General features: G+C 41.0%; 3 protein-coding genes across 3 annotated transcripts; 1 reads left to right on the forward strand and 2 right to left on the reverse strand.

Moving 5' to 3' along the window:
* Window positions 1–743: 743 nt before the first annotated feature.
* Window positions 744–1,118, reverse strand: LOC308364510 (histone H2B 1/2-like; the record flags this gene model as incomplete). The annotated part of the gene is made up of 1 exon (XM_080837643.1): window positions 744–1,118. The coding sequence occupies one exon, from the start codon at window positions 1,116–1,118 to the stop codon at window positions 744–746; it is 375 nt and encodes a 124-aa protein (XP_080693769.1).
* A 1,144-nt stretch (window positions 1,119–2,262) lies between these two features.
* LOC308376070 (histone H4) lies at window positions 2,263–2,574 on the reverse strand (the record flags this gene model as incomplete). The annotated part of the gene is made up of 1 exon (XM_080852325.1): window positions 2,263–2,574. One exon carries the CDS (start codon window positions 2,572–2,574, stop codon window positions 2,263–2,265), a length of 312 nt encoding a protein of 103 aa, XP_080708451.1.
* A 1,212-nt stretch (window positions 2,575–3,786) lies between these two features.
* Window positions 3,787–4,164, forward strand: LOC308361100 (histone H2A-like; the record flags this gene model as incomplete). The annotated part of the gene is made up of 1 exon (XM_080833351.1): window positions 3,787–4,164. One exon carries the CDS (start codon window positions 3,787–3,789, stop codon window positions 4,162–4,164), a length of 378 nt encoding a protein of 125 aa, XP_080689477.1.
* Between the last annotated feature and the right edge of the window lie 11,849 nt (window positions 4,165–16,013).

Raw genomic sequence — 16,013 nt, forward strand, 5'->3', positions numbered from 1 at the left:
TCATACAGAACAATGTAGCTCAAAGTGCTGAACAGCAACGGATGTACGTGCACAGTGATGCCAAACAATTTAAATCAAATGAATATAAAATAGAAATAGTGAGTGCATACAGATTTAAGCTATAACATGATAGCTGCAGTTGTATTTGTATCAAGATCAGTCAGAACCGAAGTTAAAGACTAAGGTGAAGCGATACCAAGAACTAGCTACATCTGATGGAAGACAGCACCATATGCAAAACAATGTTCCTAAACATTTGCTACGTACTCTGCAACTCCCTGTCACACGCCTGTTGTTGACAAAAAAAGACGAGTGCAACATCTGGAACTGTTGGGGTTGTTTTTTTTTGGTGTTACGTTGTTGCGGCCAGTGTATCGAGTCATCTACACTTAGACGCAGACCTATTGTATAGTGCAGTGTGTGTTGCAGTTTGTGTTCTCTGCATTGCAAAACTGCTCCACATATGTCGTTTCGTTTTTAGAATTAGGCTGCAGCTGACGTACAACTTTAAAAATGCGTACAAGGTGCGTATTTCGAGCTCAGAATTCGGTTTGATCATCGTTCATATTACAAAAATGTGTGTTAGTGGAGTCTTATGTCATTTTCCGAAACAAGGTAGGCGCAACCCTCTCTAGAGGAACATCCTGAAAACATAAGGAGATTTTGATTATGTTGGAACTGCTTTTCAAAGACAATGTGGGTGGCTCTTAAAAGAGCCTTTGGGTTGAAAAGCGTAAAACGCTTTACTTGGAGCTGGTGTACTTGGTGACGGCCTTGGTTCCCTCAGACACGGCGTGCTTAGCAAGCTCGCCGGGCAGAAGCAGACGCACTGCAGTCTGGATCTCCCTGGAGGTGATGGTGGAACGCTTGTTGTAGTGAGCCAAACGGGAAGACTCTCCAGCGATACGCTCGAAGATGTCGTTCACGAAAGAGTTCATGATGCCCATGGCCTTGGAGGAGATGCCAGTGTCGGGATGGACCTGCTTCAGGACCTTGTACACGTAGATGGCATAGCTTTCCTTCCTGGTCTTTCGGCGCTTCTTGCCGCCTTTGGCTGTGGTCTTGGTCACGGCTTTCTTGGAGCCCTTCTTCGGGGCGGGCTTTGCTGGCTCAGGCATGATGCTTTCTGTAAGAGGATTCAGACAGAACTGCGGTACTGCATGCAGTCGTGCCACCTCTATATATACAGCACTCTATGCTAATATTTCACCTAGGCCAGCCATGACCAGAATCCCAGACGATGGTTGGTTACTTTGAAGCGCAGGGGCGGGTCCGTCTGCTAAGCCCGCTCTGACCACAGAAAGATAGTTTAGTCCGCACTTCCCCTTCTTTTGTCATCTTCCCGCACTTTCTGAGCTACCTTGGCATGACTAAAATGAAGTCAATATACGAGACCTGCGGCATTAATTAAGCCTCATTGTTAGTGATACATATTTTCAATAAATCTGCATCGTTAACACTGACAAAGTCTTTATAGGAGAGATTCAAGTAGCCTATACGTGCATCCATGAAAGTGAGTTGCAGCATATGACTCAATAACTGAATCGTTTTTTTCTTCAGTTAGAATATCTACATGTCAAAAAGACTAAGATGTGAATTTGATTATTGGTTTGATTATTGGTTCAAATTTGGTTTCCATAGGAGTGCTCCTTTGTGTTATGGGAGTTACAGTTTTTTTTCTTCAGTTTTCCTGTATGTCTTGTGTTATCCCAAACAGATTAGGAAAAACTCAAAAAAGGTTTGCCGTGTATGACTTTGTAGGGGGCCCCAGAGTATCTTCGTGGGATTTTGTTGGTGAGATGGTTTTTTCATTGACTTGAGTTCCCTGGCAATGGCCTGCATTTTACATTGCCTCACAATACTTTTGCAAACACACTGCTCTTGGTATATTCGCCACTTACATGTAACGTGGATCAGCTCATACAATTGTACTTTTGAACTTGGTATTGCATATGGGGATATAGCTATGCTTATCATTATGCAGTAAAGCGATGAAATCAGTGGGAATACATTTACAAGGAACCTTACAGGAGAAGGCTCACTAAAATAAATAATTATGCATTTACAGTGGCTGTTGGCCGTGTTGTGCATTGTCGGTTATGTTCAGTATTAGTGCGCCGTAGTTGACATCTTACACCACACATTGGTATTGAACATTCCCATTTTTCAATTTAAACGCAATTGGAATCATGTTTTACGTAAGTATTTGGGTGGCTCTTAAAAGAGCCGTTGATTCTTGTCTCAGAATGAGGTGAAAGATTATTAACCTCCAAAACCGTACAGAGTACGACCCTGGCGTTTCAGAGCATAGACGACGTCCATTGCGGTCACGGTCTTTCTCTTGGCATGCTCGGTGTAGGTGACGGCATCACGGATGACGTTCTCCAGGAACACCTTCAGCACACCACGGGTCTCCTCGTAGATGAGGCCAGAGATACGCTTCACACCGCCACGACGAGCAAGACGCCTGATTGCGGGCTTAGTGATGCCCTGGATGTTATCACGAAGAACCTTACGATGACGCTTGGCGCCCCCTTTACCGAGTCCTTTTCCTCCTTTGCCTCTTCCACTCATTGTCACTGTTTTAGTTTTACAGCAATGTGTGCACCTCAGCGTGTTGTACGAGGTCTTATATCCATCTGGAGGACCTGTTTGAAGACTATAAACACTCCTCCTCGTCCGTCCCTCCTACTTTTCTCTACTGGTGTTGGCGCGTACATGCAGCAAATTGTACGTCACCTTGACACGTCATTCAGTATTCAAAGTACATAGAATTTAAGTGGACGGTTATATCCAATCCTCTTTGTCTAAAATGTAACTATTATGACCGACCGAACCACTAAAAGGATCCATGGCCTTTGGGAGCTCGACTCTTTGTAACCCATACAGTCCATTTTATTATAGTTGTTTTCATAGTAAGGCTACGGGATCTGTCTTTAAAGTGGTGTATGTAACCCTCTTTCTCGCTAGCTAACTACCCATGATGGTGTGCGGTCTTTCAAACGCATTGTTCCTATAAAAACAATTGGTCGTAATGAGTAATGTATGCTTCAAGCTCAAGCTACGTTTGCAATATTTTCAGCTGAAGATGTAAAGTCTATCAAGGTTTTAAATCCCCACCAACCAATTAAGCAATGAACACACATGGTATGGCAGTATGTATTCACCTGCTTTAGAGCCAGAAAGAAAAGTTAATCTTTAAGTGAAGTTTAGCCAGAGTGGCTGATAATAAATAAACAGTGTGTTGTTAATACATCTTTAATAAGCTATTCAATTCTATATCAATTAAATACAGCTGACGGATCCCCAAATAATAGAAATATGCTTGCAGAATTCTGCTCATCGTTGTTATTTTTGTATCATTCAAACATGATTACAAGCCGGTCCATTAGATACTTTGTATCACCTAACCACTTCAGTTTGTTCCATTTTAAAGGTGTTCGCAATACATGGAGATTCTGGGACTTTGTGATTATTGTGACCATTGAACTGACATATCTGGAAACCAAGCTGCAACCTAAACTGGAAGGTGTCGTTTTAACTATTTCATGCGTTAAAATATTCAGTGATTTTGGAGATCACGCACAAAAGGAAAGAAGGATATCCAGCAGGCGCCAAAATGAAGCAACGTTTGTCTTCCCGCAGGACCTACACGTTGATTGGCTCTCAGCATTCTCGCCTCAACCACTGAGGCAATGAGCAACGCTGAGCTTGAGGAGAATAAATACACTCCCCTCCCCGTTTTGCTACACTTCAGTATTCGGAAGAACCCATACAACTCCTAAAATGAGCGGCAGAGGCAAAACCGGTGGAAAGGCTAGAGCAAAGGCCAAGACTCGCTCCTCCAGGGCTGGACTCCAGTTCCCCGTGGGCCGTGTTCACAGGCTGCTCCGCAAGGGCAACTATGCTCATCGTGTTGGTGCTGGTGCTCCGGTCTACATGGCTGCAGTGCTCGAGTATCTGACTGCTGAGATTCTCGAGTTGGCCGGCAACGCTGCCCGTGACAACAAGAAGAGTCGTATCATTCCCCGCCATCTGCAGCTGGCTGTGCGCAACGACGAGGAGTTGAACAAGCTGCTCGGCGGAGTGACCATCGCTCAGGGTGGTGTACTGCCCAATATCCAGGCTGTGCTCCTGCCCAAGAAGACCGAGAAGTCCAAGTAAATCTGATCTCTAAACTATCAAACAAAGGCTCTTTTAAGAGCCACCCAATTACTTTTTAAAAGTTCATTCCAAGTTGCTTAAAGTGCCACTCTGCCCCCCCACCAATTGGCACATACACCTATCAGAAAAGGGCTTGATGTTGTTTTCTTTAATAACTGGTGTAGCAGGCACAGGTCAATGCCATTTATCTTACTTGCATTTATGTAAACACCAGCACCCTAGCTTGATTTTGATACATACTTGAACATAAACACACTATATTTAGACACTCAATTTACTACCATTGGGTTGTCTCGACACAGCCAGAAAGACCAAACTACCTCAGCCAATGTACAAACAACATAATTGTTGAGGTGACATAAGGTTAACTATACATTCAGAAACGTCCTGTTGATGCCCATTGTTTAGATGTTTGTGAGCCTCTAGTTGTTCAGGGTCTATGGTGGCCCATATTAAAACAATGAGTCAAAGTCTTGTTTAACTTTTTGAAACGTTTGAAACTATTGCTACTCCACGTATGTATCGCCACAATCTGTTTTTTTGACCTTTTAACTAGTCTTTCACTTTTGGTTAGATGTGAGATCATTGGAACGTTTATTGACTTAAGCTATGTGAGACATTTAGAGGGAAAATCACTATTTGGTGGAGCTGTTAACAATTCATGAACATTTGAAATCTGAGACTGCACCCTTCTATTTGTAAGACATTAGAAGCCTTCTTTAACAATGTGTTGGATTTTAAAAGCTTGTGTAAAATCGTAACTAGTAACTACTGCCATCAAATATAAGGGGAGTAGAAAGTGTAAGTTAACCCCAAGCTCTGAGCCTAACACTGGTGACACCACAAAGTAATTTGTTCAACTCCTCGTCGTTACGCACAGCCAACTGCAGATGAAGGGGGGATATCCAGCCCCCTGCATTTTTCTGAAAAAATAATCATCAAAATCAGCATGGCAAGGCTCAGGGAGATTTTAAACATTAAATGGTGTTTTTCTCTGTGTCACAGTTAGAGAAACTTATTTTCTTTGTGAAACTGTCCTCCTCTTCTCCTATGTTGATGTCTGCTGCGATGGGGAATAGTGAAGTGCATGGCGTAGAAAAGAGTATGACCTGGACCAAGTGGGACTTATAGTTTAGTCTGTGTAAGTCTATTGTGCCTTGCTAGTGAGGCAGGGTTTAGTGTGTAGGCAATCCAACGGAAATACCTGATGATTCAAAGGCATGCAATCTTATAACATGTTCACCTGCAAGTAATATCTCTTATTGTTAAACTTCCTCTCAGTCCTGTAACCCATCCACGCCTACACTATACCATGATGTATGGAACAATATCATTACAGTTTTTTCTTGATTGCTGAAGCACATTTTTGAAAACAGGGCCCTGTTTTTCAAAACACTACACACAATTAGCACCACCACACACCCAATTAGTAGAACAATTCACATCCTTTGCAAAATGAAACATGCATCTAAAAACAATACACTAATTTATCAAAACAAATTGCGTTACCACAAACACACTAAAACACACACACATACACACACATACACACACACACTCCGACACACAAACACACATACACACACACACACACACACACACACACACACACACACACACACACACACACACACACACACACACACGTATGAAACATATAACTTATCGTTTTTTTCACAACATGCCTACGGTTCCTGTCGGGCAGGGGGGCCTTATCCACATCACAGGCAACTGACCTGAATGTTTATATTTGTGTGTTGTTGTTGCTTTGAGATTTTACTTGAAAAGTGTGTGCAACAACTGAGCATTGTGTGTAGTGTTTTGACAAGGTGATGTGTAATTGACATTAGAGTGTAAAGCAGGAAAGTCAGAGTCTATACAGATAAGGGAGTGTGAAGTAATGCCAAATTGGGTCGACTGATTGGTACATGAAGTTTTTTGTGTGAAACACTGTAATTCTGTTTGTACCAGTTACACACTGCTGCTGCAAACCTAAAACACTTTTTGCAATTCTACATCTCAGTGATTAGAGTGTAAGTGAACGACACAGGAAAAGTGCAAATATACAATACATTCACCAAAGTTTTGTACGATTGCATAAACACTCAAATCAAAAGTATTACACAATGAACAAAACCTTACACTCAAGGAGCAAAACATTTGCCCAGATTTGCACCACTATAAGCAGATGTCAACCTCACACTTTTTGCATTTCTACTTCTCAGTGATTAGGGTAGTGTAAGTGAAGTACACAGAGAAAGTGCAAATATACAATACATTCACCAAAAACTACACAAGACCAATGCTGCAGAAAATACAATGAATTTCTCTCCATACACCCAAAACCAGTCAACATGGAGAATCACAACAAAGAGTTTCCCAGTTTTCATGCTATTACAGTAGTGTGCATAACACTTTAAGATCAACAAATATCAGACCAACATATCATTCTGTATCCAGGTTACAATTGCAGTAAAATTAAAATTAAAGATCTGAAAATACAGTACAAGTAGGTTTTTTTTTTCCCTTCTTCTTTCCAGGATGAGTGCCAGTGTTGACTGAGAGACATGATGGACATTATTGAAAATGGTATGGTCACCGCTCATTTTTAGGTTCGGTAAAGTACAAACCTGAAATCGTCCCAAAGGCACGAACTGTATGAACCATATGGGCTACAACTTTGATTGTCCCTAAATGTGTATTGACGAAAGTGTTCAAAGTGTTTGTTTCGAATAAATGTTCAAAATGTCTGCATTCCCATTAGGATGTGTGTCTGCTGTGATGTCGGATCGGTCGAATATGTCTGGCAGCCATGTGTTTCACTAAGTCCAAACAGATCCCATCTGAAAAGCACAGATTCGCAAAGGGCACAGGGTACTTGCAAAGCACGCAGTGTCTGAGGGAACCAAGGCCGTCACCAAGTACACCAACTCCAAGTAAATCTAGTGAAACCCCCACTTTACCCAAAGGCTCTTTTAAGAGCAACTCAAGTTTTCGCTGAAAAGTAAATTCCTCATCAGCTGGATCTTTTATTTTTTTCCCTAATTTAAATGTCCAATTTGTATTGGTCATTCACCAGCAGGTGGCCATGTCAGTGCCCTTTGAAGGGACCACTCTCGGTCCCAGAGCCATCTTTAGGCCAGGCTCCAAAGAGCCGTACGGGCAGCAGAGCGCATCATCAGCCCCCTTCCCTCATCAAGGACCTTCACAGCCCCAGATCCCTCAGGAAAGCAGTGCAGATCACGGCAGACCCCTCACATCCTGTCAACTGCCTCTTTAACCGTCTCCCCTCTGGATGGCGATATAGGGCCATCCTGACAAAAACCTCATGTCACCTCAACATTTTTTTCCCTAAGCAATAGCCCTCATAAATAGCTCTTACACATGAGCTTCATGGCACTTCATAGCACTTTATTTATTTAACTTTATTTAACATTTCTATTGTTGCACTACCTCCATTCCTATGTATGATCCTGCTTATACTAGTACTTCCTTGTATTGTTGTTCTGTCTTGTCCTTTTGTTCTGTTCTATGTGTGATGCTATAGCCTGCATGGAGAAAACCAATCCAAATTCCTAGTACTTGTGTAAATGGCGAAATAAAATAAAATTGAATTGAATTGAATTCATCCAACCAGTTGCAGGCACCCTACATGCCTCTCACCAGAATACGATGTCTAGTGGTTTTAAACGTTTTTGTAATTGTTATCAAAGACTAGTTTTGGATGTATTGACAGACACAATTTTACTTGTATCAGAGTAGGTACTATAAAGACTAGACACACAATGTGAAGATACTTGCTTTTTTTAATTATTCTTTTTTATTATTATTGAAAATCTTCAGATTTATTAGTGCCTATCATCTACAGTTCCAGCTGGCCGTAATAACTTTTATTGAGCTTCAATCAAGCATACTGTTACTGAAAAGCTACATACAGATCAATCTGGACTGAACAAAAGTAAGCACAACATTTTGGTCCAATTTGGTGAAATGACTCTTTGTCCTCATTTGTATGCATTCTGCTGATTGCTGTAGATCACAGACTCCTCCTCAGGCCTGGGGGTAACCAATAGCACAATTTTCAAATGTTCCTAATTATCTGAAGAGATTCACTTGAATTTGTCATCTGGAGAGTTGTGTATACATGCCATCAACTCAGAATAAACTATAGACTCATGTGTACGGCATTATGTACATACTGCATACAGAAACAATTAGCATGGCATGTTGTCCATATAAAGTTCCCATCACTGGAACTGTGTGGTGGGAATACAGGACATCGGCTCAGTATGTACTCCATGCAGCACATTCCCACCACGCAGTACATACTCATTTCCCAAGTGCACCAACAGTGAGAACGTACTTACCGGGCATCAGTGGTAGTGAGAACGGAAAAGTTCACTGTGGCATACTCAACATCATCTTCGCTCGCACAGCCATGAGGGGGCCCATCCTGTGTTGTGCTGTGGGTGAACCGAACAGTGGCGTACTGGACGTCATCGCCATCCCCTGCGTCTGCGTCTGCGCCAGAGGCTGTGGGCATTGCTGAAATGTTGCAGTAAATGGGACCGGAGTCTTCCTAGTGTGGCAAGAGAATAGTTGTACAGGTGGGAAATAAAATATACGCACTAAGCAAATGCTTTCACCCAAAGGGACTCACAGCACTGATATACTTTTTTCATCGGCATGTGTTCCCCGGGTATCAAACCAATGGTTCTGTGTTCTTTACCAAAAGGAAAAGTCCATCCAGTGCAGTGGAAATATCCATAGAGGAAAAGTCCATCTGAGCAATTGCTCCTATCAGGTCACACACCTCCTTCTGTAACATACCCTACCTTTCCACTGTCTGCCATACTGTCCTCTTCTGCTGGTATAGTTTCCGTGTTTCTTAAAAACAAGAAAAAAAAACATACGGAACAACTTGACATAATGACCGTAGAGAACACAAAACACAACAGTGCTGGGATAAGAAAATCTGACTAGTCATTTGTCAACATATATTTATTTAGCAGCCTCTTTTAGCCAATGTAGCAAAGACATACATTATAAGGTCTTCTCTATGTGGTGCTGTTAGAACCTTGCTCTACCACTTTACATTTAGTCTTTAAGCAGACGCTTTTATCCAAAGGGACGTAAAAAGAAAACTTACTTTAGCTACAGAAAACAATTTAAAGTCTGAAGGTAAAATGTGTGTGTGTACATAAATGTGCATTTGTGTGTGTGTTTGTGTCAATGTGTGTGTGTTTTTGTGATGTGCAATCTGATTGACCACTCACCTCCAACACATGAGACACACTGCCACTGTGCCAGCCATGAGGATGAGTATAGGTGCTAACAGCGGTCCTATGGACCACCACAGTGGGCTCTCTAGACACAAAAAAGAAAAGTCACATCAGCATTACATGAAAATATAAAGTATTAAAAAAAAATATATATATATATATACAGCCGCGGAAAAAATTAAGAGACCACTTCAAAATTATCAGTTTCTCTGGTTTTACTATTTATTGGTATGTGTTAAAGTAAAATGTACATTTTTGTTTTATTCTATAACCTACTGGCAACATTCCTACCAAATTTCAAATAAAAATATTGTCATTTAGATCATTTATTTGCAGAAAAATGACAATTGGTCAAAATAGCAAAAAAGATGCAGTGTCTTCAGATCTCGAATAATGCCAAGAAAACAACTTCATATTCATTTTTAAACTACACAATACTAATGCTTACACTTAGGAAGAGTTCAGAAATCAATATTTGGTGGAATAACCTTGATTTAAAATCACAACTTTCATGTGTCTTGGCATGCTCTCCACCAGTCTTTCACATTGCTGTTGGGTGACTTTATGCTACTCCTGGCGCAAGAATTCAAGCAGCTCGGCTTCTTTTCATGGCTTGTGACCATCCATCTTCCTCTTGATCACATTTCAGAGGTTTTTTATGGGATTCAGGTCTCGAAATTGGGCTGGCCATGACAGGGTCCTGATCTGGTGGTACTCCATCCACACCTTTACTGGCCTGGCTGTGTGGCATGGAGCATTGCCCTGCTGGAAAAAACATTTCTCAGAGTTGGGGAACATTGTCAGAGCTAAAGGAAGCAAGTTTTTCTTCCGGGACAACGTTGTACTTTGCCTGGCTGAGGTTTGTAAAAGACCATAAAGATTGAAAAAAGCGGACTGGAGGGTCTTCTAGTTCGTCTTCTCTGATGAGTCCAATTTTCAGCTTTGCCCAACACATGGTCGTCTGATGGTTAGACGGAGACCTGGAGAGGCCTACAAGCCAGAGAGTCTTGCACCTACTGTGAAATCGGACTCATCAGAGAAGACGAACTTAGAAGAACCTCCAGTCCGCTTTTTCAATCCTTATGGTCTTTTACAAACCTCAGCCAGGCAAAGTACAACGTTGTCCCGGAAGAAAAACTTGCTTCCTTTTGCTCTGACAATGTTCCCCAACTCTGAGAAGTGTTTTTTCCAGCAGGGCAATGCTCCATGCCACACAGCCAGGCCAGTAAAGGTGTGGATGGAGTACCACCAGATCAGGACCCTGTCATGGCCAGCCCAATTTCGAGACCTGAATCCCATAAAAAACCTCTGAAATGTGATCAAGAGGAAGATGGATGGTCACAAGCCATGAAAAGAAGCCGAGCTGCTTGAATTCTTGCGCCAGGAGTAGCATAAAGTCACCCAACGGCAATGTGAAAGACTGGTGGAGAGCATGCCAAGACACATGAAAGTTGTGATTTTAAATCAAGGTTATTCCACCAAATATTGATTTCTGAACTCTTCCTAAGTGTAAGCATTAGTATTGTGTAGTTTAAAAATGAATATGAGCTTGTTTTCTTTGCATTATTTGAGATCTGAGGACACTGCATCATTTTTGCTATTTTGACCAATTGTCATTTTTCTGCAAATAAATGATCTAAATGACAATATTTTTATTTGAAATTTAGTAGGAATGTTGCCAGTAGGTTATAGAATAAAACTAAAATGTACATTTTACTTTAACACATACCAATAAATAGTAAAACCAGAGAAACTGATAATTTTGAAGTGGTCTCTTAATTTTTTCCGCGGCTGTATATACAGTATATACACTCTGTCCTGTGAGGCACAATTCAGGAACTCCATCATTCTTCGTAACTCTAAGAATGGTTTAATTTCTATTTCTTGTAAATCATGTGCATGACAGGCAACAACACTTGTTATACTAACAGAGATGGAGTCAAAGTCAAAGTCAAAGTGACTCTACAGAACTAAATTGATGTATGTGCCACAACAGAACTAAATTGATACAAACGTTACTGCCAACAGAACTAAATTGATACAAACATTAATGCCAACAGAACTAAATTGATATAAACATAAAAGCCAACAGAACTTAATTGATACAAACATTAATGCCAACAGAACTAAATTGATATAAACATAAAAGCCAACAGAACTAATTTGATATAAACATAAAAGCCAACAGAACTTAATTGATATAAACATAAAAGCCAACAGAACTTAATTGATATAATCATAAAAGCCAGACTGAATGCACAGCTGAATGTAGCTGTACTCACTGTGCACATGTACATGAAGAGCTGTAGATGCAGTGGCTCCTACTTTGTTCTCTGCCTTACAATAATACCAGCCTCTGTGTACAGCCCTGGCATGAGAGATGCTGTACTTCTGCCCTGTTCTAATCAGGCTGGATTGAGTCCTGTGCTTCTTCTTGTACCACGTGTAGTTGTGCACAGGTGGGTTGGCATCGCTGTTGCAGGTCAGAGTCACTGAAGCGCCTTCCATTATAGCCCCGGAGGAACTGAGCAGTGCTTTAATATTCCTTGGAGCATCTAACGTTTAAAATAAACAGCGTCAGCAGGTTCAATGAAATCTAGGACACTTAAGATCACACAGTGAATGATCTCATCTCTGCTCACATTGGACGTCCACCAGCGGGGCTAAAGACCGGTCACTTCCAACATCATTCTTTGCCAGACAGTAGTAATGTCCACTGCACTTAGCGTGGATTCTGGCGACGCTGTAATTATGTCCCGATCCTATCTGTAAGGTTTCTTCTCCAGTCTTCATGTACCAGGTGTAGTTGTGCACTGGTGGGTTGGCATCACTGCTACAGGTCAGAGTCACTGAACTGCCCTCTAGTATATTGCCACCAGGGGGAGTGACTGATATCGAGGTATTCCTTGGTGCATCTGCACAATACAAAATATATATATAAAATTCATAAGCTGCATACTGGTCAAAAATGCCTATAAATGTGTTCTTAGAATTGATGGCACCTGTACACATTGTAGCATTGTGACATTGTACCAAAGGTCACATACTTACACCTAACACTGAGCGCTACTGCATGGGATGGATGATCCTTGTGACCTTCTACAGCACAGACGTATCTGCCTGCATCTGCGATGTGGACTGCGCTGAAGAAGAGGGTGTTGTTGCCCGGTGTGAGCTTGGTCGACAAAGGCAGACTGTTCTTGTACCAGATGTAGGAGGGGCTGCTTAGACTGCAGGTGGTGGTGCAGGTCAGTGTCACACTCTGTCCCTCCGTCACGGTCGTAGGACGTATCTTCACCTGCAGAGCTGAAAGGGTATAAACAGCCCATGGCTTTTTCATTTGGTTTAGTTCTCACCCATTTAACAAGCTTTTGCATGTGAAAGAATGATTCCACAGGTATCCAAATGCAATGAATCAATGTGATTACTGATAACAGTAAGATGACATTGTCATATCGGGATACAACAGAATAGAGTTTTTCAGCATTTCTCATAGAAGCTAAACCTATACATAAACTTTCGAAGCTTGATAAAATGATAGTTACCTGTGATATTCAGAGTAACAGCTGCCCCAATGTATCTATCTTGATTTGTTTTAAACCAGAACTTATATTTTTCTTTGGCGTCACTCTCTCTCAGACCATTCATTCTCAGTGTGCAGTTATGCTTTGTATCCCCAAGATAATGAATTCTGTTTTTAAAATGTTCGCTTTGACTCAGGTCTCTATTTTCTTTATTGTACCAGCAAACTTGTTCCACAGTTTGTTTTGGGGGATATGTGTAAGTGCAGGGAATGGTCACTGATGATCCATTTAAAGCACAGAAGCTCAGAGCATAGGAGACATCCCATGGACCACCAATGACACCTGAAATACAAGATAGACAAAAAAAAAAACAAGAAATGAACTCAATATTCTATCTGTAAAAGAGAAAAAAGGTATCACACTCCAAGTGAAGTGAGAATATTTATGTATTTAATTTCACTCATTCACCAAGAGTAGGTACCAGTTCTATAATATTGTATATAACTTTAAACATGCTAAAAATGCCCAAACTAAAACTTGGACAAGTGGACATGTATGCCACCACAGTTCCATCATGTGCTAACACTGTGAACAGACTAATATGGGGTCCCTGGTACATCAAGGTTTGTTACCTTGTGACCTTGTGGAGTACTTGTACTTGGGCTTTCATAGCAGATGTCACATGCTGTTATAAATAGTCATAACCAACCAAGCATGGGTTCACCTGGAGAAATTGACAATGTGATGCTGAGACCCCACCACTAACCCTAACCCTACTACACCATATAAAATTCCTGTTGCCAAAATTCCAATACAAATGAGATCATCAATCATCATCATTATTTATTCAGACAGAATTGACTTGCAGCAATGTCTTGATTGAGGCTACATAATACAGAAGAACAATACATCAACAAACCATAACAAAACAAAACAGACAAAATAAATTACTTTGTCTTTGAGATTAATTACTTTGACAAATATAAATAAATGCATACCTGGCATAATCAGCAGGGAAATGGCCATAGATATGTGTCTTCCACTGAAAAACATGCTGGCAGTACCCTGTTGTTCCAGAGGAGTTGTTGGGTATATTACAGTGAAGGGGTTCTTCTCCTTATCTCCTCTTACAGACAGCAGCAGTGAAGTGGAATGAGACTAAATAGATTATATATTGGGCTATTGGAGAAAGTGAAATTAATTAGGTTAATCTATTACAGAGAACAAAATTACACTTCCAACTACTTCAGCTTCAGGTAGCTTTGAGTGCTGTTTGCATAAAGCAACAGTTTGCAGGGATGTATCACTCCTAGGGGGCATATTTTGTATAGGCGCTTAGTTTTCGATCATATATGGTCATGTGAGGAACAGTTTAACACACTTGTCATTCCCACTGGCGGCCAAGGCTTTGTACTATTTCATTTTGTGTTGTGTTCTGAGTCAGAAACATCACAAGAATGTAAGAAAAGCTTCCACAGCTTGTTAGCATGATATGTTCTCAATAGCTTCAATAAGAAATGCTATCATGCTAGATGGTACGCTAGTTTATTGGGCCTCTTCATACCGCCTGCGTTGGGTGGGCCTGGTAGCTGCGTTGTGAAACAGATTTGAGTATGTATCACGGTACAGTGGCCCCAATTAACTCTACTATAATTTCTCTCTATCTCTCTATCTCTCTATCTCTCTCTCTCTCTCTCTCTCCCTCTCTCTCTACCTACCCCCCTCTCTCTCCCGCTCTCGCTCTCTGTCCCCTCCTCCCTCTCTCCCTCAAACTCACACTCACACACACACACACACACACACACACACCAGCAGTGGTTCCTGTGACAAGGAAGATTTGGCAAGATGCAGACCTTTAGCTTTGTCATCTCTCCCCTCCAGTGGCTGTTTACTGCCTCTGTTATTGATCTGTTCAGAGTGAGGGCGAGAATGAGAGAGAGTGCAACAGAAAACTGCTACCTTTCTACTTACTACCTATGTTTGTTTATCTTATCGACATATTGTAGTTATAGCCTACATTGGGTTACTATATTTTACACATGTAGCCTCCTCCCTTCTCATAACATGCAGTTGCTAAAATGGTTAAAATGTATATATTTATATTTCTCTCATGTCTGAGACATATAGCCCAGACATCAGGTTTGCAGTGATCGCAGCCACCACACACACACAATACAGGACGTGTGAAAAACCTTACTTACTCACTTGTAGGCCTTGCTAACTGAGTAATGCTGCTTGGTGTAATACCCCCACCAGGACACAGACCTGGTCTTTCTGGAAGGCAGGTGTCTGACTTGTATACAAAACTGAAGCTGCACATTTTATTTTGTATTTGTTTTTGTTATAATTCCGTATCACATGTACATTGTCAGTTTGATCTTCAATTTTTTCCACAAAATTGTTTTTTTTTTCTAAGTAAGCTGTAGTTAACCGAACAAGATTTCTGACTAGGGTAACTTTTCTGTTATTTCAACTTCTTCCAGTGTGAAGTAGTTGGTAGTATGCAAAGCTATGCTTTCAAAGTAGCTTCCCCAGCGCTGTTTACATCAGGATGTGAGCTACCATGGTAACCCCTGGACCTATCAGTTGAGAGGCAGATACAGTTGAAAAAGGAAATAAGCAAACAGTCCATGAATGTTCAAATCGCTTTTGACCACATCAGAATCAGTGTCATCAGCACAAAGCAGCTAACACCTAATGTGTCCTTTTCTACCACAGAACCAAATGAAAAACACATTTTCATCATAGTCAGAGTTTATCATTAATCACTGGAAGACAACAACAGCGAAATGCATGACAACTAGCTTAATGTTATGGCATTAACAAGTAGGGAACACTATCCTTGTATTAGCATGGCTTTTGTGTTTTGCTGATACAGCTAGGATAATCTCTTTCTTACCTTAGAAAAAACAGTTCTTATTTTGTTACAACAGTTCTTATTTTGGTAAAACAATTATTATTTTCGGTAAAATGAAACATTTAAATTTTCCACCTACCCTGTCAGGGACTCTTCTGCTGTGTGACTTCACTTAAGAATGGCCTT

Source organism: Sprattus sprattus (genome assembly GCF_963457725.1).
Source record: "Sprattus sprattus genome assembly, chromosome: 1".
Classification (NCBI taxonomy): Eukaryota; Metazoa; Chordata; class Actinopteri; order Clupeiformes; family Clupeidae; genus Sprattus; species Sprattus sprattus.